General features: G+C 41.7%; 1 protein-coding gene and 1 pseudogene across 11 annotated transcripts in view; one reads left to right on the top strand and one right to left on the bottom strand.

Annotated features, from left to right (window-relative positions):
* The window catches only part of KLHL3 (kelch like family member 3), a 177,395-nt gene that overhangs the window by 74,772 nt on the left and 74,960 nt on the right, over positions 1 to 27,663 (top strand). For 7 of the 11 annotated variants that reach the window (XM_087862240.1, XM_087862241.1, XM_087862242.1 and 4 more), the window contains 3 exons: positions 1,594 to 1,713; positions 17,484 to 17,590; positions 26,200 to 26,321. In XM_087862240.1, the coding sequence (XP_087718366.1) occupies positions 1,676 to 1,713; positions 17,484 to 17,590; positions 26,200 to 26,321 (267 nt within the window). In that variant the 5' untranslated portion in view covers positions 1,594 to 1,675. Of the gene's footprint in view, positions 1 to 1,593; positions 1,714 to 17,483; positions 17,591 to 17,625; positions 18,990 to 26,199; positions 26,322 to 27,117; positions 27,252 to 27,663 lie in introns of those variants that run through there. The other 4 variants (XM_087862243.1, XM_087862244.1, XM_087862245.1 and 1 more) reach the window with 3 other exon arrangements.
* LOC148110117 (elongation factor 1-alpha 1 pseudogene) lies at positions 8,417 to 9,470 on the bottom strand (annotated as a pseudogene).

A 27,663-nucleotide genomic window follows, 5' to 3' on the forward strand; every position in this document is an offset into this window, starting at 1 on the left:
GTTCCAGTAGTTGCAAATTTCACTGTAAGATCTGTAGAGATTATCAGGTCTCTGGAACATTCTCTTAACCACAGAAGCCCCTTTCTTGATCCAGTTTGCAAGTCTGGGTGGTCGCCTGGAAGAGGCACACCAGGCAAAGGCAAAGCAAACTATCTAAACTAGAGTTTCAGTGAACTGCGAGTCCCCAAATCTGCACAAGTGGAGAAGGTTCTGTTAGCTCCAAGGTCGTGGACTTGATCTTGGAGCTGAATAGTTTCATTGGTTTGGGAAAAAACATCCTTTTTGTTGTTGTTGTTGTTGTTGATTCTTTTGTTATTTTTTTCCACCCCCCATAAAGCTGAGACACATTGCTCAGGAGTAGTTGGGCATCTAGTTTGTATCCCATAGGGATTTGAGTGTTTTGTCTTCAGTACAGAAGACTTTGAGGTTATGAATGACCTTTGCTAGTCCCCACCGGCTCGCTTAGCCTACACAGATAGCCCTTTTTTTCATAACAGTGACAGTCCCTTGTCATTCTGTGGGGTTATGGTTTCCCAGAAGCTTTCACTCCTGTGCCATTGTTCTCCATACTACAGCCAGTGTGGTCTTTCTCAAGCACAGATGTGTTCACCTGCTTCCTGTCCCACTTCTCTCTCCTTTTGATGGTTTCTCATTGTCTCAGAAGTTGCTTGGAAATCCAAACGCCTTAGCTTTGCTAATATGATGCTTACAGGCCTGCTCCATCTTGTAGCCTTTGCTTCTGAGACACTCATAGTTTTACTGAGCTCCCTTGACTCTTTTCCTTCAGGTCTCTGGGTATCTCCTCTTTCCTCTGCCAGGATGTTCTCTATCTTCCTTTTTACCTGTCTTCGTTTTGCTCTTCCTTGAGATTTCTGCTCTCCCTCAGCTTCTGGGAAGTTTCCCCTCATCCTGCCAGCCCTGGAGTAGTTGCCTGTCCTCTGCACATCTGTACCTCCTGTCCAGTCATCATACTTAAGATAGGATGTTTAGGTTATGTAAGACTGATGAATCACAGACCTGTACTGTTGAAACAAATAATACATTGTATGTTAATTAATTGAATTTAAATTAAAAAATAAATATAAAAAAAGATAGGAGGTTTAGGTGTTTTCTTGGCTTCCTCCTACACTGAGCTCTAAGCTTTGCGAGAGCAGTTGTCTATACCTTGTTTGTTGTTGTGTTTCCCTTAAATTTAAATACAGTGCCTGGCACATGGTAGGCTCCATTAAATGTTTGTTGAATGAACAAATTTCCCTGTGAAGTGAGTGGTATAGCACTTAATCTCCTCCCACGTCCCCACCCCTTTAGCGCATGGTGGGTGGAGGATAAGGACTTTGCACAAAGTCACACAAGTGCTGGTAGAAGCTGACTAGGGACCTGGTTTCCACCAGAGGAATGTGTGTTGCATTGGAAGATCCTGCAGAAGTGGCTGACCCAGGGCATTTCTTTCCCTGCTGGGTGTGTGATGAAGAAAACAAGCTGACAAAGATGCTTCTGGTGGGTGGGCAGTTGCACTGAGTTGTGGCAGCTGGGTGAATGGGTTTACCGACATGTGATCCTCTCTTCACCCTCCCACTCCCTTCCTGTTCACAGCATCAAGCCGAGCTCCCAGCCCCCGGTTCAGGCTGGGGATGATGAGAAGAACCAGAGGACGATCACTGTCAACTCTGCCCACATGGGGAAGGCGTTCAAGGTTATGAATGAACTGCGGAGGTACTTTTCCTCTTTTGCCTGTGCCCTTTGGGAAGAATTTGTTGGGTGAGCGTCATCAAAGACTGAGAGCAGAAGTCAGAACACCACTCACTCTTCCCCACCTACTCTCACTTGGCTTCCCCTTTACGCTGCAGGCAAGATAGAATGGCTTTCAGAAAGCGCCCTCTTTCCTTTCTATTTATTTAACACCTTTCATTTTACTCCTTAATCACAGGGGAATAATTTTTTTTATGGTTGTAGCAGCTCTGTTCATAAACTTGGTTTCCAACCAAACCAGCTGCTCAAAGACCAATAATAGAATGATCGCAGTACCGTTACGTAGTTGCAGATTAAAGATTGTGGATGCTACACATTTTCTTTTGGCCTCCTCTCATTCCTTGGTCTGAACTTAGCTTGTTACGACAGCACGTAAGTGGAAGAATACCTAGCTTCTTCAGTGCAATTTAACTCTGCAAAGAAAGAAATGAAATGCGAATGGGCTCATGCTCTGTGAGCTCATAGTGGGGGGTGTGCAGGCTATTTATAAAAGGCCGATAAGTACATTTGGTGAGCTTGTTGCTAGGCAGATTCAGGACACTGAACATGTTTCTCTATACAAAGGCTGCACACCCAATCTCCTCCTTACTAGAGAACCCAGAAGCTTCCTTTGCCCACGGCATTATTTACAGCATACTTCACCCTGCTGTGAGCTATAATTGTTATTCTCCTCTTTTCTCTGTCATTTATGAGCTCTCCGAGGGCAGGGGCAACTTTTAAATCATTCTGATCTCTAGCACCTGGTAATTCATGGGAGCCTTAAGGCATTTACCAAAGATGCCCAGAGGCACTGATGAGGCTCTGGGATGGGCATGAGTAAAAAATGTAAAGAGTTCAATGAAAATGATCTTCCTGCACAACAGAATAGGTGTTATGAAGGAGAAATGCATCAGGTGCCTGTCAGGTGACAGATTTGCAATAATTATTTGTTTCTGAAAGGCTACTATGAAAGCAAGTATGTCATACTACAGCTTTGGAGAACACTTTCTAAAGGGGATGATGTTTGAGCTAAATCTTGGAAGACAAGTAAGAGTTAAAGAAATGACAAGTGGTGGGATTAGGGGGAAGTCTTCCAGGCAGAGAAAATAGCGTTAAGTAAAAGGTCATATAACTAAAGATGTGTTTGTTGAGTAGGGGGTTGAACTACTTTTCTTTTTTTTTTTTTTTAAGATTTTATTTATTTATTTGACAGAGAGACAGCCAGCGAGACAGGGAACACAAGCAGGGGGAGTGGGAGAGGAAGAAGCAGGCTCCCAGTAGAGGAGCCTGATGTGGGGCTCGATCCCAGAACTCCAGGATCACGCCCTGAGCCAAAGGCAGATGCTTAACGACTGTGCTACCCAGGTGCCCCTGAACTACTTTTAAACAAAAATTCTATCTGGTTCTGTATTTGTTTCCTCATTTCCCTTTTCTGCAGGGCCCAGTCTTTGGCATTAAAAACCAAGTTAAATTAAATTTGTCTTATGCACTACTGCTCAGTTTTTAGTAGGACTTCTGCCAGATTTCCTAGAAGCTCTACCTGCAACTGTCTGAGGCAGTGGGCAGTGCTCATGTTCATGCTTATGAGTACAATTCTCTGGTCACTGAAGAATTTGTGTTGTGTTCCATAGGTACTAGTGACATTCCTCATTTAGTTCCTTCAGTATGGCTTGTGTCTTTTGTCTGATGTAAGATTCTGGGTCTCCACATAAACAACCTAAATTTACATTTCAAGGAACTAGAAAAAGAAGAACAAACTAAGCCCAAAGTTATCAGAAGAAAGGAAATATTAAAGATTAGAGCAGAGATGAATGAAATGAGACTGGAAAGACAATAGGAAAAAATCAGTGAAAGTAAGAATTGGTTTTTTGAAAAGATCAGTATAACTTTAGTCAGAATAACCAAGGAAAACAGAGAGAAGACTCAAAATTAGAAATGAAAGAGGAGACATTACAGCGGATACCATGGAAATACAAATGATCATGAGGCCACTATGAACAATTGTATGCCAACAAATTGGATAATCTAGAAGAAATGGTTAATATCCTTGAAATGCACAGCCCACCAAGACTGAATCATTAAGAAAAAGAAGATCTGAACAGACCACTAATGATTAAGAAGATTGAGTCAGTAATCAAAAATCTCCCAGTTAAAAAAAAAAAATCCCATGACCAGATGGTTTCACTGGTGAATTCTACCAAACATTCAAAGAATTAATGCCAGTCCTTCTCAGTTCTTCCAAAAAACTGAAGAGGAGGGAACACTCTCAAACTCATTTTAACAAGGCCAGCATTACCCTGATCCCAAAGCCAGATAAGGACACTACCAGATAAGAAAACTATAGGCCAGTATTCCTGATGGATATTGATGTAAAAATTCTCAACAGAATACTGGGAAACTGAATTCAACAGTACGTTAAAAGGATCATATACTGTGGTCAAGTAGCATGTATCTCTCTGGTACAAGGATGGTTCAACATATGCAAATCAGTAAATGTGATGCATCACATTAATAGAGTGAAGGAAAAAAATCGTATGATCCTCCCAATAGATGCAGAAAGTGTTTGACAAAATTCAGTACCCTTTTATGATGAAAACTCCCAAAAAATTGGATATAGAAGGGGCATACCTTAACATACTAAAGGCCATATGTGACAAATCTGCAGCTGCCATCATACTCAATAGTAAGGGTCGGAAGCTTTTCTTCTGAGGTCAGGAAAAGGCAAGGGTGCTTATTCTCACGGACTGGAAGTCCTACACAGAGCAGTTAGTCAAGAAAAAGGAATGAAGGGGTGCCTGGGTGGTTCAGTCGTTAAGTGTCTGCCTTTGGCTCAGGTCATGATCCCAGTGTTCTGGGATCGAGCCCCACGTCAGGCTCCTCTACTGGGAGCCTGCTTCTTCCTCTCCCACTCCCCCTGCTTGTGTTCCCTCTCTCGCTGGCTGTCTCTCTGTCAAATACATAAATAAAATCTTTAAAAAAAAAAAAAAAGAAAGAAAAAGGAATAAAAGGTCTCATATCAGAAAGGAAGATGTAAGATTGTCTCTGCAGATAACGTGATCCTGTTTATTAAAAACCCTAAAGATGCCACCAAAACACTGTTAGAACTGAGAAACAGATTTGGTAAAGTTGCAGGATACAAAATCAACCTATAAAAATCACTTGCATTTCTCTACATTAACAATGAGCTATCTGAAAAGGAAAGAAAACAATTCCATTGACAGCAGCATCAAAAACAATAACATATTTAGGAATTTAACCAAGGAGGTGAGAGATCTGTACGCTGAAAACTAGTATACATTGTTGAAAGAGTTTGAAGAAGGCAAAAATAAATGGACAATATCCTAGTTTTATGGGTCAGAAGAATTAATATTATCAAAATGTCCATAATACCTGAAGTCATCTATAGATTCCGTGCAACCTCTATCAAAATTAGAATGCCATTTTTTTTGGCAGAAATAGAAAAAAATTCTAAAATTGTATGGAACAAGAAATGATTCTGAATAGCCAAAGCAGTCTTGTAAAGGCAGAGCAAAGCTGGAGATACCACATTTTCTGATTTCAAACTATATCATGAAGTGTAGCAATCAAAACAGTGTGGTACAAACACCGACCAAGGAATAGAACCGAGAGCCCAGAAATAAACCCACACATGTATGTCAACTAATATTTGACAAAGAAGCTAGAATACTTCATGGAGAAAGGTAGTCTCTTCAATCAATGGTTTTAGGAAAACTGGACAGGCACATGAAAAATAATTTAATTAGACCTGTATCTTATTCCACTCACAGAAGTTAGCTTGAAGAGGATTAAAGACTTAAATGTAACACCTAAAACCACACCACTCCTAGAAGAAAACAGGAAAATCCCATTTTACATATGAAAACATTAGAGAGAGATCGTTTTTAAAAATCACAGATCCACAGAAATTATATTTTCCCAGGGATTTGGGCATCCCTTAGCTCAGTTAATTTGACACATAAAATTAACCATTACACTCTCGTTCTTCCTTTGTTCTTTTCTTTTTTTTTTTAAATGGAGCACAATCTGTGTGTGTTTTGCCAGGAAATCTCTAGTGCAGGTTTAGGCATAGATTTCCCTTTTATTTTTCTTTTAATTTAAAAAATTTCCATTTTTCTTTTTTCTTTTTTTTGAAAATGAATATATTATAGAACATTTAGAAAGTATGGATGAGCAAACAGTCATCTATAATTTTAATACCCAGTGGTTACCATTGTTAACACTTGGGAGAATATTTTTCTTTAAAACATGTCTCAACCAGGTTTTTTCTCTTAACACTATATTCAACAAGTTTTTCTATGTCACTAACTCTTCTACAATGTTATTTTAAGTGGATGAATGATTTTCTATATTTTTGGTTAATTTTTCAAAAACAGTTCCTTGTTGTTAGCTGTCTAGGTATTCCAAACCCTCATGTGAATAGTACCTGCAGGAATTGTGTTGGGTGCAATATAGCATAGTGGTCACAAGTATGGACCCCGGAGGCAGGCAGCCTGGTTTCAAATCTTGGCTTCAGGAGTCCAGTTCTGTGACCCTGTACAAGGTAATGAATGTCCCTGGCCTCACTTTTGTCACCCATAAAAATGAAGCTAATAATAGTTCCAGGGTTGCTGGCTTGTTAAGAAGATTAGTAAGTCAAGTGCTTAGAACAGTGATAGCACATATATTACTGTTGTTAAATACTGGTACACGTTCACAGTTATTTCTATAGAATTAATTCCTTAGAAGTAGAATTGCTGATTTCAACAGCATGTAGCCTAGTGATAGTAATACCTATTCCTTAGATATTGTCATGAAGCCCTGGCATGCAGTGAATGTTCTGTAACTGTTAGCTATTATTATAATGACGATGATGTCCTAAGCGCTGTGCTCATTTGCAGGAATATGGCAGTAGGTTAGAGAGTGAAAGTTTTGTTTTCAATGAGGCTTGCGTTCTTGTGGTGTTTAAAGATTTTATCAAATTCTGTATTTTATGGCTTTAAATTCTTTTTTTTTATAATAATATATTTTTTAAATTATATTACGTTAGTCACCTTACGTACATCCCTGGTTTTTGATGTAAAGTTCAATGATTCATTAGTTGGGTGTAACACCCAGTGCACCATGCAATACGTACCCTCCTTACTACCCATCATTTCTAAGGTATTAAAGATATGGCTAATTTTTTTAAAAAAGATTTTATTTATTTATTTGACAGAGAGAGACAGCCAGCGAGAGAGGGAACACAAGCAGGGGGAGTGGGAGAGGAAGAAGCAGGCTTCCAGCAGAGGAGCCTGATGTGGGGCTCGATCCCAGAACGCTAGGATCACGCCCTGAGCCGAAGGCAGACGCTTAATCTCTGTGCCACCCAGGCGCCCCGATATGGCTAATTTTTAAAACTAGAGTGGAATGGGTGGGTGAGAGAGAGGAAGGGAGCCTGAGAAGACACTTTGTTGATCTGGGTGTGTTTAATGTGAATTGGAGGGAGGCGTACTTTGTTTGGATGAAGGCCTGGTAAAGCATCTTGCCATCTAGGGACTAAGCTAATGAAATGTTAAATGATATTCCAGGGACCTGGGGTTATTTCTTGCACTGTTTTCACATCTTCCTCCCTCGATTTTAAGCTATTTTAGTTCACGCACACATGTTCTATGCGATTTATGAATCACACAATTCACGAGTTTCCTATTCTTTTTACTTCCATGGTAGAGAATGGGCTGTTGGCATGGTAACCACCTAGTCTTCCTCTTCCTTTTGCATTTTATCTCTCTGCTCTCGTCAGACCAATAGCTGCTTCTGGGCAGCAGAGTCCTAATGGCTTTTTGGTTCCTGATTTATCATCCAGCCAGCAAGTGGGGATATGGTTCTTTTTGGAATAGCACCCTGGTTCACTCCTGAAAAGGAGAGACAGCCTCTTCTATCCCATTTTGACAGTTTTAACCATCACAAACAGTTCTCTGCCCTCATCCTTTTTTTTTTTTTTTTAAAGATGATCTGTCACTATGCCTGTATTATTAGTAATGAATCATCTTAGCACATTGCTTTCTGTTTTTCTTTTTTTTGGTAATGGCTTTATTAAGATGTAATTCATATGCCATACAATATGACCCATGTAAAGTGTCAATTTAATGGCTTTTAGTATATTCACAGAGTTGTGCAACTCACAGTTGATTTTAGAAGATTTTCATCATCCCCTCCCCAAAAATCTTGTATATTTTAGCAGTAATCCCTCTATTCCCCCACCATTAATCTACTTTCTGTCTTTACAGATTTGCTTATTTTGGAATTATGTAATATGTCTCTTGTGACTTCTTTCTCTCGTTTTCTTTTGGTGGTTCTCAAAATTCTGTGACAGATTTTTGGTCAGATTGTTTCCATTAAAAAAATACTGATTTTAAAAACTAATAGCTGATTTTTTTCTTATGTTCAGTCAGTCAGCATATAGTACATCAGTTTTTGTTGTACTGTTCAACACTTCATTAGTTGCGTATAACTTAAAGCTGACACACACACACACATACACACACAATAAATGGTCCACAAAACATTCTCCTTTCCTACTGAAGGTTTTACGATGCATTGTTATCATTAACCAGTCTTTTACTATTAAAAGGCCAATTGACACAAATGGTTCTGAGACCTTTCTTCCACCACTGATTAAGACTGACCTCGTGGGTCTTGGGGATAATATTCATTTAGGCTTCTGAGCTTTCTGGGCAGATGTCGTGACCTTGCCAGCTCCAGCTGCCTTCTTGTCCACTGCTTTGATGACACCCGCAGCAAGATGGTCCGGAGGAGGAGAGTCAGAGAAGCTCTCAACACACATAGGCTTGCCAGGAACCATATCAATGATGGCAGCATCACCAGCTTTCAAGTACTTGGGATCATCTTCCAGCTTTTTATCTAGAACAGTGATCTATTCCTTCAGCTCAGCAAACTTGTAAGCAATGTGAGCTGTGTGACAATCCCACACAGATATATATCCAGCACTGATCTGGCCTGGATGGTTCAGGATAATCACCTGAGCTGTGAAGCCAACTGCTTCCATTGGTGGGTCATTTTTGCTGTCACCAGCCACATTGCCATGATGAACATCTTTGATAGGTATGTTCTTGACGTTGAAGCCCACGTTGTTCCCAGGAAGAGCCTCACTCAAAGCTTTATGCTGCTTTTCAACAGACTTTACTTCATTTGTAACATTGACTGGAGCAAAGGTGACCATCACGCCAGGTTTAAGAACACCAGTCTCCACTCGGCCTACAGGGACAGTACCAATACCATCAGTTTTGTAGATGTCCTGAAGAGGCAGATGCAAGGGCTTGTCAGTTGGATGAGTTGGTGGCAGAATGCATTCCAGAACTTCAAGCAGTGTGGTTCCACTGACATTCCCATCTTTACTGGTGACTTTTCATCTCTTGAACCAAGGCATGTTAGCTCTTGGCTCCAGCATGCTGTCACCATTCCAACCAGAATTGGCACAAATGCTACTACTGTGTCAGGATTGTAGCCAATTTCTTAATGTAGGTGCTTCATTAACGATTTCCTTGTATCTTTTCTGGCTGTAGGGTGGCTCAGTGGAATCCATTTTGTTAACACCAACAATTAGTTCTTTTACACCCAGTGTGTAAGCCAGAAGAAGGGCATGCTCACGGGTCTGCCCATTCTTGGAGAAAACCGCTTCAAATTCACCAACAGTAGCAGCAGCAATTAGGGCAGCAATCAGCCTGAGTTATGCCTCTAATCATGTTTTTCATAGTCTCTGTCCTGGGGCATCAGTGATGGTCACGTAACACTTGCTGGTCTTGAATTTCCACAGGGAGATACCAGTGGTGATACCACGTGTTCATGTTCAGCTTTCAGTTTATCCAAGAGCCAGGCATACTTGAAGGAGCCCTTTCCTATCTCAGCAGCCTTCTCTCAAATTTTTTGATAGTTGTTTTGTCCGTCCCACCACATTTGTATATCAGATGACCAGTAGTGGTAGATTTGCCTGACTGCGTGTCCAATGATGATGATGTTGATAGGAGTCTTTTCCTTTCCCAATTTGATTTAGGGTTAGTGGTGGTTTTCATGACACCTGGGTTCTGGTGGCAGACCCATTGTGAAAAATCTCTATGATTTCTTTCTCAGGATAATGTTTTCCAGGCTCATCCACGTTGTAGCATGTCTCAGTATTTCATTTCTTTTTATTGTATGGGTATACCACATCTGAGGCCAGCCACCTGGCTGTAATGAATAATGCTCTATGAACATTCATGTACACATTTTTGTGTGGATGCATGTTTTCATTTCGTTTGGGTATATAGCTTTTGGTGGCGGGGTCATATGATAACTACATGTTTAACTTTTGGAGGAACTGCCAGGCTGTTTTCCAAAACACTGCACCACTTTATGTTTCTACCAGCAGTGTATGAAGGTTTCAATTTCTTTATATCCTTGTCAACACTTGTTATTTTTTGTGCTTTTGATTATAGCCATCCTAGTGTCTGAGGCGATATCTCATTGTGGTTTTGATTTGTATTTTTCTCTGCTCATTAATGATGTTGAGCATCTTTTCATATGCTCATTGGCCATTTCTATTTCTTATTTGGAGAAATGCCTAATTAGATCCTTTGCCCATTTTTCAATTGGGTTATATGTCCATTTTTGAATTAAAAGGGTTCAAGTTCTTTAGACTTTCCAGATACAAGCCTCTTAGCCGATATATGATATGGAAAGCTTTTTCTTTCATTGTTTGGGTTGTCTTTTCACTTTTTTGATATCCTGATGGAGTCTGTGGAAGCACAAAAGTTGTAAATTTTGATGTCTAATTTATCTGTTTTTTTCTTTTGTTGTTTGTGTTTTTGGTGTCCTGTGTAACAAACCATTGCCCGATCAGAAGTCATGAAGCTATTCCCCTATAAGTTTTCTTCTAAGAGTTTTATAGTTTAAGCTCTCATATTTAGGTCTTTGATGTATTCTGAGTTAATATTTGTATATCATGTGAAGTAGGGGTCCTTTATTTTTTGTATATGGATACCCAGTTGTCCCAGCACCATTTGTTGAAAAGACTATTTTTTCCCTGAATTGAATAGTCTTGACACTCTTGTCAAAAATCCACTGACTGGGGGCACCTGGGTGGCTCAGTCAGTTAAGTGTCTGCCTTTGGCTTGGATCATGATGTTAGGGTCCTGTGATCGAGTCCTGCATTGGACTCCCTGCTCAGTGGGGAGTCTGCTTCTCCCTCTCCCTCTCCCTCTCCCCCTGCTTATGCTCTTGCTCTGTCTCTCTTGCTCAAAAATAAATTAAAAATCTGAAAAAATAATCCACTGACTGTTTTGTGCAGCAAAGGAAATCATCAACAAATGAAAAGGCACCCTACTGAGTGGGAGAAGATACTTACAAATGATATATCTGACAAGAGGTTTATATCCAAAAGATATAAAGAACTTCTAAAACTCAGCACTAGAAGAATGGGACGCCTGGCTGGCTCAGTCAGTAAAGTGTCTGCCTTCGGCCCAGGTCATGATCCCAGCGTTCTGGGACCGGGTCCTGCATCAGACTCCTTGCTCAAGGAGGGGCCTGCTTCTCCCGCTGCCTGCTCTGCCTGCTTTGCTTACTCTGCCCACCGCTCCCCCTGCTTATGCTCTCTCTCTCTGACAAATAAAGTAATAAAATCTTAAAATTAAAAAAAAAACCCAGAAGAACAAATGATCTGATTAAAAAGGGGCAGGTGATCTGAATATATATTTTTGCAAGGCCAACAGACACATGAAAAGATGTGTCACTAATCTTCAGGAAGTGCAAATCAAAACCAGAATGAGATACCACCTTATACCAGGCAGAATGGCTCGTATCAAAAAGACAAGAAATAACAAATGTTGGTGAGGATGTGGAGAAAAGGAACCCTTGTGCACTGATGGTGGATATAGAAATTGGTGCAGCCACTGTGGAAAGCAGTGTGGAGGTTCCCCAAAGCATTAAAAATTAGAAATACCATTTAATCCAGTAATTCCACTACTGGGTACTTACCTATAGAAAATGAAAACACTAATTTGAAAAGATACATGCACCCCTGTGTTTATTCCAACATTATTTACAATAGCCAAGGTATGGAAACAACCTAAGTGTCCACTGATAGATGAACAGTTGAAGAAGATGTGGTGTGTGCGTGCATTCTGTTGTGTGTATGTATATAGAATGGAATATACTCAGCCATAAGAAAGAGATGCCATTTGTGACAACATGGATAAAACTAGAAGGCATTAAGCTGAGTGAAATAAGTCAGACAGAGCAAGCCAAATGCCATATAACTTCACTTATATGTGGAATCTAAAAAAAAAAAAAAATGAATGAAAAAAAAAACCTCAAAAAACAGACACAGGCTTGCAAATACAGGGAATAAAATGGTGGTTGCCGGAGTAGAGGAGACTGGGGAAATGGATGAAATAGGTAAATGGAATTAAGAGGTACAAACTTCCATTTCTAAAGTAAATAAGTCATGGAGATGAAAGGTTCAGCATAGGGAATAAAGTGAGTAATACTATAGTAATGTGGTAATGGTGATAGGTGGTCGCTACAGCTATCATGGCGAGCATTGTGTAATGTGTAGAATTGTTGAATCCCTATGTTGTATTCCTGAAACTAATACAACATTGTGTCAATTATATGTCAATAATAAGCATTTAAGAAATAAATGATAAATTTGTTTTTAAATGAATTGACTGTAAATATGAGGGTTTATCTCTGGATTCTCAATTCTATTCTATTGATCTATATATCTATTGTTATTACTATGCTGTTTTTAACTTTGTAGTAGGTTTTGAAATTGGGAAGCATGAGTCCTTCACCATCTTGATTTGGCCATTCTAGGTCCCTTGCATTTCCACATAAATTTTAGGTTCAGCTTGCCAGTTTCTGCAAAGAAGCCAGCTGGGAGTTTGATAGAAATTGTGATGAATCTGTAGAACAATCAAAAAATGGGCAGAAGATATGAACAGACACTTTTCCAATGAAGACATACAAATGGCTAAAAGACGCATGAAGAAATGTTCAATATCATTAGCCATCAGGGAAATTCAAATCAAAACCACATTGAGATACCTCCTTATGCCAGTTGGAATGGCAAAAATTGACAAGGCAGGAAACAACAAATGTTGGAGAGGATGTGGAGAAAGGGGATCCCTCCTACATTGTTGGTGGGAATGCAAGTTGGTACACCCACTCTGGAAAACAGCGTGGAGGTCCCTTAAAAAGTTAAAAATTGAGCTACCCTATGATCCAGCCATTGCACTACTGGGTATTTACCCCAAAGATACAGACGTAGTGAAGAGAAGGGCCATATGCACCCCAATGTTCATAGCAGCTCTGTCCAAAATAGCCAAATTATGGAAGGAGCTGAGATGCCCTTCAACAGATGACTGGATTGAGAAGATGTGGTCCATATATACAATGGAATATTACTCGGCCATCAAAAAGAATGATTTCACAACTTTTGCAGCAACATGGACGGGACTGGAGGAGATAATGCTAAGCGAAATAAGTCAAGCAGAGAAAGACAATTATCATATGTTTTCACTCATTTATGGAACATAAGAAGTAGGAAGATCGGTAGGAGAAGAAAGGGAAGAAGGAAGGGGGGTAAACAGAAGGGGGAATGAACCACGAGAGACTATGGACTCTGGGAAACAAACTGAGGGCTTTAGAGGGGAGGGGCGTGGGGGAATGGGATAGTCCAGTGATGGGTATTAAGGAGGGCACGTATTGCATGGTGCACTGGGTGTTATACGCAACTAATGAATCATGGAACTTTACATCAAAAACTAGGGATGTACTGTATGGTGACTAACATAACATAATAAAAAATTATTATTAAAGAAAAGAAAAAACAAAATTTAAAAAAAGAACAATTTGGGGGAGTATTGCCATCTTAATAATATTAAGTCTTTCAATCCATTAACACTGGAGGTCTAGATCTTCTTTAATTTCTTTTTTCTTTTTTCTTTTTTTTTTTTGGTGGGCAGCAAAGCAAAGTTTATTGAGCAATAGTACAAAGCTCCCGAAGAGGGAGGGGACCTGAGAGGGTTGCCCTCTTCTTTAATTTCTTTCAACTGTGTTTAATAGTTTTAGAGAATAGGTTTTGCACTTCTTTTGTTAAGTTTATTCTTAAGTATTTATTCTTTTCGATGCTATTGTAAGTGGAATTTTTCTAAATATAATGTTTTTGTTCATTATATGTGTATAGAAATACAGTTGATTTTGTATATTGATATTATACTCTTTTATTTTATTTTATTTATTTTAATGTTTTTTTATTATATTATGTTAGTCACCATACAGTACATCCCCGGTTTCCGATGTAAAGTTCGATGATTCATTAGTTGCGTATAACACCCAGTGCACCATGCAATACGTGCCCTCCTTACTACCCATCACCGGTCTATCCCATTCCCCCACCCCCCTCCCCTCTGAAGCCCTCAGTTTGTTTCTCAGAGTCCATAGTCTCTCATGCTTCATTCCCCCTTCTGATTACCCCCCTTTCTTTATCCCTTGATATTATACTCTTAAACTCATGTATTTGTTTTAATTTTTTTTAGTGGGTTTCTTGTAGGATTTTCTATATATGAGATCATGTCATCTATGAATAGAGATAGTTTTATTTCTTCCTTTTCAATTTGCATGTTTTTCATTTTCATGTTCTACTTCATTTTCTTGTTTACTTGCCCTGGCCAGCCACCCTGATCTCTAACTTAACAGCAGTATTTGGTATAGTTGATTATTCCTTGCTTTTTTTGTAGCCCTCTCTTCACTTGACTTAATGGACACCATACTTTTTTGGTTTTCCTACTGTCTCACTCGTTACTTTCTTATTTCTTTAGCTGGTTCTTTCTCTTCCCTCTGAACTTCACTTAACCATCTCCCACCTTTGAAATTAAGACTCATGGATTCACTTCCCTACATGATAAACCCTACTTAGGGGTTTAATATGCAGCTTAAATTTAACCTTAACAGGGTTAACTTAACTGCTAATCTTAAATGAAGTATTTTGTGGAAAAAAAAGAAAGAAATGTTAACATTTACTGAATGTTTACTATTAGCACTATTCATTATCTTGTTTACAACACATCTGAATTCTGATTCCTAGAGGACATGAACTCTGGTCACTTGGACTCCAGGGCCTGAGCTTCTTCCTAACAGCTATCACAAAGTGTATAGCCCTACTTTTCTCTTCTTGAGATTGTTCTTTGGAGTAGTGTTTGACAGCTCAGAAAAAAAAAAATCCTATAGGACTTCTGATAAACGGCATTAGAAATGCTTCTGAGCCATGCAGTGCTTTAGAGCTGCTGCTTCTCTTTTCCATACAGAGTGGATACACTCCAGGGTGCAGACAGCCTTTACCATTTCCAGGGAGAGCCTACACTGAGTTCCTGGCGAGTCTGTCTTGGTCACTTTCCTAGGTTACAGTTTTTCTAGCCTTGAGATCCACTTCCAGTCCATCAGAACTGTTCTTGTTCATTTGCTTAACTGGATTCTCCGTCTTTATTCCTCATTCCTTCTTGTGTCTTTCCCATTTGTTCATGAACTATCACCTCCTCTGGGTTTGTGCAAGACATCCCACTCTGACATTTCCCTTTTCAGCACCTGGCTCAGCTTTTGCTCAGCATTTCTGACCCATCTGTTCTACTTTTCCTTATTAAAATACTGATTACAAGAACAACAACAACAACAACAACAAAGTTGTACTTTTTTTGGTCAGTCCATTTTTTTTTTTAATTGAAGTATAGTTGACAAGTTACTTGTACTTTTAAATAGTAGTGATAAGAGAACTCCATTGTCTCTCTAAAACCTTTAATGAAAGTGAAGTGAAAATGTTGGGAATACATTTCTACAATAAATTTTGGTCAGATTAAAAAGTAGCCTATTCTCAGTTGGCATTTGCAATCTTATTTGGTCCCCACAGTGGATGTCCCACTAAGAAAGATGAGAATACTGTGGTGAGATTGTCCATGTTCTCATAGCCGGTTAGGGGCAGAGCCAGTTCTCTTCCCAGTTGAGCTGGTTTATTCTGCTAAAATTTGTATGTGGGGTCTGCTGTCCACTGTAGGGTGAGGTCACATCCCCAGGGTTTGCCTCTTGCTGCTCAGAGGTCTCCCCCTTCCCAGAAGCCCCCTCATGGGGACTTTGTTCTATTCACCTTTCCCTATTGGGGCTAACTTATCTCCTGTTTTTTTCCCTTTCCAAGCATCAGCCAATCACGAGTCATTATGGTAGTATATCCAGAGTCAGAACTAGAGTCAAGACTCAGTCTTCTGTGGCTTTGGGCCACCTCTCTGAACTTCATAGATCATCTGGCATTTACAGCTCCAGTCTTTTCAGGCTTTGTGATTCCATTTCTCTGATAAGCAATCTTGGACTAATGTCTGAATAGTTGGCAAAGGTTTAATATGCGACACCAGGGATGACAAATATGTAGCTTCTCTTCCATCAGTTGATCCTGGCAGACTCATTATAATCATCTCATCGCTCTCACCTGGAATCCAGTCATGTCTCAAGACTTCTCAGTCCAGTATAGCACTAAGTAACCACTGCCACTGGATCGCAGTTGACATGTGTTTGTCCTGTCTTCTCTCCCACCTCTAGTGCTTCAGTCTGAAGGAGGGATTAGTGGTGAGGGGGTTACCATAGATGTCAGGAACATGGGTTCTGGGGTTTAGCTACCTGCATTCAAATCTTGTTTCCACTACTCCATTTTTGTATGACTTTGAGAAAGTTACTTAACTTCTCTGGGCCACAGTTTCCTTTTTTGTAATATGAAACATAATAATAACCCTAGCTCATGGGGTTTTAGAGAGGAATAAATGAAATATCAGGTACAAAAAAGTGCTTAGAACAGTGCCTAGCACATAGAACTTAATAAATGTTAAGTATTGGAAGGCTGGTGGAGGAAAAATTCTTGGGTTGAAATGGTCTTGTGGCACATTTTTAATCCTTCAAAGTAGTCTAATATTCATTCTGTCTATGAGTGTGGTTTGATCCCCTTTCAAAGTTTATTCATTTATTCATTTATTTAGTAAAAATTTAGGGCTTTTTATATGGTAGGCTTGTAGCCAGGTGTTTAGGATATAATAGGAAACAAGTCCCTTTCAGAGTGTATAGTGTAGTGGGGATGACAAGTAAAAAAGATAGTTACAGTATCCTTAATAATTGCAAAGACTGGAATTTACACAGGGTCTTCAGCAGTGGCCTTCTTGGTGGTAATGTTAAATCTGGGCGGGAAGATTAATACTTGGGGCCTCCAGACCTGGCTGGCCTCTTACTAGTATTTCATAGGTATTGGATCCCTTGGGGGATTGTTAATACTTGTTCTCACTGGTGGCACACCTCAGTGGCACGCTCATGCTCCTTGGCATTCAGCCAGTCACCCAACGCATAGCCCCAGACTTTCCCCATTGCTCTCTGAGCTGCTGTCCCCCCGTTTCAGTCAGAGCTGATGGAGTTGAGGAGCAGAGATGTGAAGACAAATGGAGGAAACCTGAATTGGCAGCTACAGGGTACTTGGATCTCTCTGTGTGCCTTAGGAAAGCATGAATGCCAGGCTTAGCAGGGACTTGGAAAAGTCGAAGAGTTCATCCCCCTGCCTAACTCAGTATGGCAAATGTCTCTGACAGCCTTGTGTGCTGGCAACATGGAATCTGGGTGGAAACAAGAAATATCCTTGTATGGCTGGGGGTGGGCGTTGGTGCTGTGACCCATGCTGTCCCCTCACTGGTGTTTTACAGTAAACAGCTGTTGTGTGACGTGATGATTGTGGCGGAAGATGTCGAGATAGAAGCCCACCGTGTGGTCCTGGCAGCCTGCAGCCCCTACTTCTGTGCGATGTTCACAGGTACGATGAGGGGCAAAAAATAACCCATAGTTATGGGGCCGCGGCCCCGTTGAGGGATTATTTCGGGTGGTGGCATGAGGGGAAGGCGGGAAGAGAATGCTGTGACACTCACCGTGACGCGCTTCTGTGTGCCAGAGACTATGTTTTGCACCACAGAGTACTGGGTGCAACCAGCCTAGTATGTAGCCCCTTGCCCACTAGGAGGAAAGAAGAGGTGGAATCAGAGGTTATTAGTTCTCAGACTTCACATGCATCATAATCGTGTAGAGGAGCTTTTAGACATGTAGGCTCTTGGGCTCATCCCCAGGCCTCTGGTCTTTCATTTTGCAGGTGGGAAACACTGAGGCTAAGAAAAAGAAAGGGACTTGCCCCAGGTCACACAGTAAATGAGTGGAACTTGGTTTCTTGATACCTGGCCCCATGCTGGACTAGCTTGTCCTTCCCTAGCCATTCCTACCAGGCAAGGTCTGTGAACCCCCTTGAGCCTTTACAGGGAGTGTGGAAGAGATTTGGGAGAAGTGATGGTGGGGCTTGGAGGGGAGAATAAGACAGGAATTTTCACCATCCGGCATTCAGTTTCAGCACCTTTGCCAGCATTCTAGAGAGTCCCTGCTTCCTGTACATGCCAAATAGCCCTGTCCAACTAGTTCACGTGTGAGATTGAATTCCTTGAAACCCGTGGGCAGAGCTTCCTGTTTGTAGTACCTCACAGCACCTCCCCTGCTCTATAAACCAGTGCTGACCGAAGGCCAGCTGGGTGGGCGAGCCCCTCGAACTGTGTCAGGTGTCCCTTCCCCACTTTTGCCAAGTACCCAGTGCTGCTTTTGAGTGTGGTCACCATCCCTCTGTGTTCTTGTCTGTTTCCTGGGGTCTGCTGTGCCCGTGCTCTGGCGTCTGGTGTATTGGCTGCTTCTCATCCTGCAGTTAACTTTTTTTTTAATTTTATTTTTTTAAAAGATTTTATTTATTTATTTGTCAGAGAGAGAGCGCACAAGCAGGGGGAGCGGCAGGCAGAGGAAGAAACAGGCTCCCTGTGGAGCAAGGAGCCCGATGTGGGACTCCATCCCAGGACCCTGGGATCATGACCTGAGCTGAAGGCAGATGCTTAACCAACTGAGCCACCCAGGCTCCCCTCATCCTGCAGTTTACAGCTCAGGTGTCTCCTTTGAGAGGCCTCCTCTGATGACCCTCTCCATAGTTCCCCACTACATATTTTTTCATAACATTTATCCCTGTCTGAAAATCCTGTTGTTGGCTGTCGATGTGTTCTTTATCTTTCTCTCCTCGCTAGACTGTAAGCTCCGTGAAGACAGAGGTGTTGTTTACTACCACATCCTAAGCACCTGGTACACAGGAGTCAGATGTTTTTCAAATGAATGAATGCAGTGTCTCCACCATGGTGAGCTTTGGGCATTTGAGGACCACGTCTTGTCAGTTGAATCCTCAGAGCCAACCACAGGGCGTGGTGTTTAGGAGACAGTAAATAAATGAAGTTTGAAAGAATAAATGTGGGCTTGCTAAGAATGGGTGAGTGCAAGCACCCAATTTTTGCTGAATATGCTCTTACTCTTTTCCTAATATATAGTACGTGGCCTCTCCTAGGCAAGAGTGGTTCTAGTTGGGGGTGACTTAGCCTTGTGTTTTGAGAGTTCCTCACCTGCGGCTCTCTGTTGGCTCATCGTGTAAAGGAGCTGGTCGCAACTTGGAGCTGTGCCTCCACCAAGCAGACCAAGACAGTCTTACCTCACTGTGAGCCTTGGGCTGGGAATTAGTAGCCTGGAAAATCTGGCTTAGAAAACCAGCTAATTTTACGACCTGGAAGTTCTGAGCTGCATTCTCTTTGGCATAATTTCATACTCTAGTAGTGAGGTTTTTATTTCTTTGTTCCCCTCTCTCCTTCATCCATCTCTCTGTCTTTAAAATAATTTGTTTTGTTTGCAATAGTTATTTAAGCTGCACCTTCAGTTAGTACCTCGGTCAGTCCTTCTTCTCTTGCCTGTGTGGTTTGGAAGGTCCAGTGTTGAGAGAGGAAATCTGTTTGGAATTGTAGTATTGGCTCCACTTGTGGCTAATGAACTTGCCTCTGGGGTAGTGGAAGTGCCTAACCAAACAAGGTAATTCTATTAACAGAAAAGATGCTTCTGAAGCAGATCTTGGATTCTATTTATTGAAGAGAGGAAAAAAATCAGTAAGAAAACAGTCTAATGTGAAGCCCAGCTCAAATCTTCCGTTGGATCTGGTTAGTGTCCATCCTTCCAGCCTTCCATATATCCAGCCAGCCAGCCAGCGAGCGAGCCACCTGCCTGTCTCTCCACCCACCCATCCATCTACCCATCTAAATACTACTCACAGATGTTCATTGCAGGAAAAAAATGAGAAAAATGTGGACAAGCCAAAAAACAAAAATAAAAAATTACATGTAATACAACATGTAGATAAAATTATAGTTTATATCCTTTCAGACTTTATAATTGTAAATATATACAGATACAAAATAATTTTTTAAAAAAATATTTTATTTATTTGAGAGCAAGAGAGAGCGAGAGAAAGAGCATGAGTGGGGGGAGAGGGAGAAGCAGGCCCCCCACCGAGCAGGGAGCCCGATGCGGGACTCGATCCCAGGACCCTGGGTTTACGACCTGAGCTGAAGGCAGACGCTTAACCACCTAAGCCACCCAGGCACCCCCAAAATAAAATTTTAATATAAATTCATTTTGTATATACATAGGTGATGTAATATGTATACTTAAAAAAAATAGCTGTTCATCGCCCTGTTCTCCCTCCTGCGTCTTTGCCTGTCTAACTCCTATTCATCTTTCATTACCGCTGAAGCAGCGTTTCCTCAGGTCGGCTTTCCCATGATCCCCTTGGATTAGGTTAAATTCTTTTGATATTTACTCTTATGATATTTTATGCTTGTACTTAGTATTATTGCTTGTCTCATTACTTCCTCAGTATCTGATAGCTCTTGTCAGTCAGTTAAGAACTGTACCTGTCTTCACCGCTGTCTCCCCACTGCCTGGCATGATCTCCCATGTAGTAGGTGCTCAGTGAAAAGTTGCATAATTAAACCAGCAGTATATGGTCAATATATTTTCACATCAGTGAAACCATATCTACATCATCATTTTAATGGCTTCATAAGATTCCATCATATATATCCTAATTGAAAATCCATTTCCTCTTTGGTTAGAAAATACAATTCTTTTTTTTTAAGATTTTATTTAGAAAATACAATTCTTTTTAATATTTTGCTATTATAAATGATACTAGGATGCATATCTTTGCCTCTTAATCTTATTTTTTTTTAAAGATTTTATTTATTTATTTGACAGAGAGAGAGAGACAGCCAGCGAGAGAGGGAACACAAGCAGGGGGAGTGGGAGAGGAAGAAGCAGGCTCCCAGCTGAGGAGCCTGATGTGGGGCTTGATCCCAGAATGCCGGGATCACGCCCTGAGCCGAAGGCAGACGCTTAACCGCTGTGCCACCCAGGCGCCCCGCCTCTTAATCTTATTTACCTTTTGATTGTTTCCTTAGCATAGATCCCTAGAATAAGGGTGTGCACATTTTGAAGACTTGCGAGACACATGACAGAAATCCACAGTTCTTGGAACAGTTGTGCCAGCTTATACTTCCATCATCAATATATGAGACTTGTGTATTTTTTGAGGCCCCTTAGTTTGCTTAAACCTTGATAAACAGGTACAAACAAAAAGTTACATTGTAAAATTTTGTTCTGATGATCAGGTTCAGCTTCAAAATCCATAAACTTAGTCATGAAAAGGCCCAGCTGACTCTCGTTACGTCCATTTCTATCAGCATGTTTAAGGCCAAAATGAAAAGGAAATACTCGTGACATTCTTCTGACTTGAGTGGTGTGATTACGATCTTTTTACTCAGGCTTAACGTGTTTTTATTTTTTTGTCCTCTGAGTTCGTGTTGCCCAAGTGTCCCAGATATCAACCCTGCTCCTTGACCATATCCTGCCCAGAGTAACTTGGAATAAATGTGAAACAGGTCTGAGTGCTCTCAGGATCGTGTCAAGAGGCAACCAGCTTGTGAGAAGATCTGGGATGGGCCGTCACTCAAACAGTCCACCACTCCTTTAGCGCAGTCATTAGAGAGGCCAGCAATGCTGCGTTCTGCCCATCTTTGTCCTGTGAATTAGATTCCCCTGCTTCCTCCTTGGGTAGCACCTCCATCCCCAGGGAAGCTGATTTTACCCCAATAGCTGAGTCAGTTTTTGTCTTCTTTATCGTCATGCCCTTCACTATGGGTTCTGTATACTAGAATATTTGTACTCCATATGGGTCCCTACATGTCATCCAAGTACATTAAAACAACACCATCTTATGGTGTTAAAGGAACCAAGTTTTAAAGAATAGGTGGGCTCAGGGTATGAACCCCTGTCATCACTTGACCTGAGAGAAGTATGGGATTGCTTGCTGTCCTGGGCTTTCTGTGGGTTTTGGAGATGTCTAGGTACAAGGTCCTAAGGTATAGCCTGAGGATTTAAAGACATTTGAAGACCTAGTCCTTAGGTCCAGGCTACCATCGTCTCTCACCTAATTTCCTCCAGCAGCCTTTGAAACTGGTCAACCTGTCTCCTATTTTGTTCCCTCACCCCTAGCCCATTTTCTACACTATAGCTATCACATCCAAAATACCAATCTGATGTGTCCCTTAGCCTCTTAAAATCTGTCAGGGGCTTTCCATTGCTCTCAGGATGAAGTCTGAACTCCTTGACATGGCGCACAAGGCCTTCCAGTGGTCTAGACCCTGCTTATATCTCCAGCCTCGTCTCCCCGTTTCTGCCTTTGCATGCTGTACTTCTGCCAGACTCAACTTCTTAGGGGCCCAGAACAGGTCACGTTCTTTCTTACCTCTTTTTGCCTGGCATATATATTCTTCCCTCATACTCACCTCTTTTCTGAATAACTATGACTCCTTCTCCAGATCTCATTTTTGATCAGTGGTTCTTAACCATTATGAATCAATCTGTTGAAAACAATGGACTCTGCCCCCCAAAAAGCAAATATGGGCTCTGTGTGCTCATCATTTTGCATACAGTTCAAGGTACAGGAATCTCCACTTCAGAATCCTTTAAGCTGAGCCCTCTTTTCTAGTATTTAACATACTTTGTAATTGTTGATTTACTTGTCTCTCTCTCCACTGGACTGAGCTGTGTGAAGGTAGGGCCATCGCTTATTCGTCGTGGTGTCCTCTGGCCTAGCACAGTGCTTGGCACACAGGGACTATTTGATACATGTTCGTTGAATGAATGAATGAGTGGGTAAATGAATGAATGAACGAACAAATAACTGCCTTTGATTGGATCATGTTCTTTTTGGAGGAACAGCACATGCAAGGTACAGATGACAAGCAGACGTGGAAGGGGCTAAAAAGATGTGCAACTAACAGACATTTTCTGAAAGTTCAAGTCTGAGGTGTCTGGGCTGGGCCTCTTGGGAAAAACAGAGGAGGAGGACTCTTGGGTTGACCTTGAAGATGGAAGGACTTATAGGTTTCATGCTTTGTTTTCTAGAGTAGCAGAAGTAAGGAAAGGAGCAAGAATGGTGAAGCCTTTGTTGGTTTCCACCCCTCAGGAATTACTGGAGTCCATGGAATTGTGAGATATCAAGAGAAAGCCCCTTTCTTCCTTCTTTTTTTTTCCTTCTCTCCAACAAGTATTTTTTAAGTGCTTGCTATATACCAAGCACTTTGTTAGGTGTTGAGGATATTTTGGCAAATAAGCTTGACAAGATCTCATCCCTCTTGGTTCTTGCTTGTCTAGGTCTTATATACTAAGTTGTCCTCAGAATTTGGACCAAAGCCTTGTTTGGAAATACTTTTATCAAGGTCATTAGTTAGGGTGAGGTTTAAGTTACACAGGGATTTATGAGAAATGAAATGTAGTCTATAGTTAGGCCAAGGTGCAAATCCCAGCCCTGTCTCCCTCTAGCTATATGCAGATACCTTTTGAAATGCCAGTTCTTTAATTTGTGAAATGGAAATAATATCTATCTCCTGGAGTTGTTATAAGGATCGAATGAGATAATGTGTGTAAACCCTTAGCCGAGGTCCTGGCACACATAGTAGCTATTATTGCTACCATTTTCAGAGTCTGTTTAAGCTGAAGCCTTAGTTTGTTGCAGTAATATCTGTTGGTCTGTAAGAAATACTCAAGATTGTATTTGACAAGTCTGTGTGACTTATACAGGTTTCCAGTTTCCTATAAGGGAACTTTCTTAAAACATAGATTTGGTTTTTGAGGCCATGGTTTTTCTTTCACATGTTCTTTCCCACTTACGTATTGAAGTTTTAAGTATTTAAGATAGAAAATTAGAAACTTCAAAGTCATGTTAAAGAAGCAGGAAGGAAATCTTCCAAAGTTCCACCATCTAGAAAACTGTGTATTAGTGTTTGCTCTACATTTGACTAATAAGAGTGATCTTTCATCCCCCAGAAAAATAAAACTTTTGCCTATATCTACCAGTATTTTCACATAATTTCAGGAGTTTCCACTTGTTTACCCCACAGTTACAAGATTGACTGACTAATATGACTTCCAAGCACAGATTCCACAGAAAGAAAACAATCAAGCTGGGCTCTGTTTCCATACCCACATAAGGGCTTCTGAATCTCTTGGTTCTTGTGTTCAGGTGGTTCTTTTTTCAGTCTTTTTTCTAAGGCCCAAGTTCCAACAAAAGAATTGACTGTCTGTAATTATTGTTTGCATTATGATTATCAACTACACTCTTATTGATGAACTTCTTAATAGCTATTTAGAGAGATGAGTAAAACTTCTGATTTCCTTGGGTGTGTGTCTTTATTTATGTGTCTTGGAGTACTCAAGAGGGAGATTGTGAGAGCCTGTCTAATGGGTGCAGTAGAAACCCACTATCCTTTCCCCCACTATCCTTTCCTGTTTCCTCTTAGCATCTTTGTGCTGCCTCAGGGCCCTTTGTACTGAGGCCTTTTCGCTGGCTTTCGCCAGCAATCAGAGAGAAGACAGAACAGAGTGGAGGGTTTGTGGTCTACCTGATCTGGCAGTGGAGGGAGTGGGCAGGATTCGGAGTAGGTTTTCCTCCCTTTCCTCCCTGTTCCAGACTCATTCAAATCTCTAACTGTGTTAGGATGGGAATTGTGGATTGGTGGAAGAATAATGTGCAGCCCGTGCAGCTTGGAGGTGGGCGTCTGCAGCCCACACGCTGTACTGTACTTTATTTTCTTGGCTCCATTGCACAAATTCCACAGAGAGAAAACAACTACCCAGGCTCTGTTTTCGTATTCACACAAGGGCTTCTGAATCCCTGTTTCTTGCAGTCAAGTTGCCCTTTATTTCAGTTTACGAAGACACATGTCTTGGCTGTCTCTTCCTTCTGAAATCAGCAGCGTTTATTGAATGAGCCTGGCTATCGATAAACCCATGTGCTGTCTAGAGAGTGCAGGCTGCGCTAAGGGGCCTCAGGAGTGCAGATGTGGTGCCACTGCTGCCCTAGTTCACAGGCTCTGTCCTTCCTCTGTTGGATTATTATCAGGGCCTCCCAACTGCTTTCCCTGCCTCTGACCCAGCTTCCACCAGGCAACCAAAATTTCATTCAGAAATACCCATCTGTTGATGTCATTCTCCTGTTTATAACCTTTCAGTGGTGCTACACTTAGAATGAAAGTCCAATCTCATTTGCATGGCTTACAGGGCTCTGCAAGGTCTGGCCCCTGGCTACCTCTCTAGCTTCCTCTCGCTATCACCCCAGACCAGCCTCTCACTGTTCCTTAAATTTATCCTTTTGGCACTTTCTTCCCTTTACACCTAAGGTTCCTGCCTCCAGCTCATGCTTCCTCATCTTTGCTGCCTGTGGAAATACCCAGCTTCAGTGTGACCTCCTGGTAGGATGGCTTCCCAGGGTTGGCTGCTCCATCTTCTGCATTCTTGGGATTTAGTATAGAGTAGTGAGTATGAGTGTGGGCTCTAGGTCCTACTCCCTGGTTTCAGTCCCAGCCTGGCCCCTTCCTAGATGTGTGACTGTGGGCAAAATGAATACCCATCCTCCTGTGCCTCAGTTTCTTCATCTGTAAAATGGGGGATAATATTAATGAAACTCATGAATGGTTGTGAAGATTGAAAGAAGCACCACTTCAAGTGCTTAGCATAGTGCTTAGTCACAGCCCTCAGTAAGTGTTACTTTGTACTGTTGTTGTTATACTGGTACTTTGTATATATCTAGTAAACGTATCATCTCATATATTTTTAGATATCAGCCCTGCTAGACCATGTGCTTCTTGAGGACAGGTGCATCTCTTCTTTACTTTTCCTGGCCCTGTGTATATAAGCTTACAGGAAATGGTGGTTGAATGAGTTACTGCACACAGATGTGGTTCAAAATGGAAATGGGCAACAGGTTGAGTGGGGAATGCTTCAGACTGGTTTGCAGATGATTACAGACCCAAAGTTGGTGTGACCCAGATGTTGGCTGTTTCATACTCCTCCGTGCCTGAATCCCTTCTGCTCCCTGCTGGTGCTTTTATGTTGCTAAGACAGGGCAACTTGCTCTGTGAAAGTTAAGCACCAAGTTTATGTCCCTTTTGGTTTTGTTTTGGACTGCAGGTGACATGTCTGAGAGTAAAGCCAAGAAGATAGAAATCAAGGACGTGGATGGGAGGACGCTGAATAAGCTGATTGACTACATCTATACGGCGGAAATCGAGGTGACCGAAGAGAACGTCCAGGTAAACTCAGCCGCAGCTCACAGCTCATCACGCGCTCACGGGCACCGTTTTACAGCACCGTTTCACTGAACCCTCGTAACAACTCATTTGGTAGCTGGAGAGGAAACTAAAGCTCCAAAGAGGTTAGGTACCTTGCCCCACATCACATAGCATGTGGGTGGGTGGACGACCCTCAAAGTCATGCCTGTCTGACTGTGGCACCCATGCCCTTACTGCTAAGTCATGATACCTCTGAATGAGCTTGGGCCCCGAGCACATAGTCTTTATCTCATGTTGGTTCAAACTCTGGGTGAAGGAAGAACTAAAAGCCTGGGTGACCCCAGTTCTCCTCCGTCATCATCTCATCTCAGGGATTTTCAATACAGATTGTGAAGCTGTTAAACATTTTTCCTGTTTCAACATTAGTCAACCGAGTTTCTCTGAGCGCTCAGGCTTAGAGGTGGAGGTGCCAAGCACCAGGTCTGAGCCTCAGCAGGGCTGTGCGGCTGTGAAGTGTGTGCCTTTTGCCGCCCCGCCCTCATCCTCGGCCATCTGGAGCCTTGAAAAGAGGAGCCAGTGAAGACACTGCTTCACCCAAAGGTGTGCGTCTTTATTGTGGGGACGCGATGCAGCAGTGACATGCTTCAGTAGGGGAGATGTTTGAGGGTGTACCCACTCTGGAGGCCTCCAAAGCCCGGGGCTAAACCCAGACACAGGGGACATACTATTTCTTGTCTTTAAGGCCTTACTATTTCAGTAAAGTGCTGGAAGTTGCAGGTCATAGGAAGGATTTTTCTTTTTTCATTTAAAAGCACAGTTCCACCTTATTTATTGTAAGGCGGTACCAGGAGATACCTCTGGAGAGGTATCTCCAGTGACCAAAATATCTGTTTCGCTTATCCAGAACATCACCTCCTTTACCAGGATCAAGGTATTTGGGAGGCTAAGTTGGTAATCATTTATTCTTTCAATTCAACCCAAATGTTCGAGTGCTGGTTATATGCCAGGCACTTTTTTGGGCACAGTGATTGTGACAGGAACAGTGGCGACTCCATTGCCTGCTGTCATGCGGTTTGTGGTCCAGGGGTGAAGACAGATGCTCATCAAATCAGCACACAAGTGATGTCTGTGCACAGATTGTGATGAGTCATTTGAAGGAAGGGAACATGATATACAATATCGGGGACTCATTCTGGATGGATGAGGGGATCTGGAAAGGGCTCTTTTGGGAGATAGGATTTAAGCTGTGGCCTGCACGTGAGTGGGAGTTAGTTTGGTGTGGTGCAGGGTACTGGTGAGGGTGAAGGGTACATGGTGCAGGCAGATTGGGGGTGCGAGGCGCCCTGCATTCGGTCCTGAGGAG

The sequence above is a fragment of the Ursus americanus genome, chromosome 5, assembly GCF_024610735.1.
Source record: "Ursus americanus isolate L20-20 chromosome 5, mUrsAme1.1.p, whole genome shotgun sequence".
In the NCBI taxonomy this organism is placed as follows: domain Eukaryota; kingdom Metazoa; phylum Chordata; class Mammalia; order Carnivora; family Ursidae; genus Ursus; species Ursus americanus.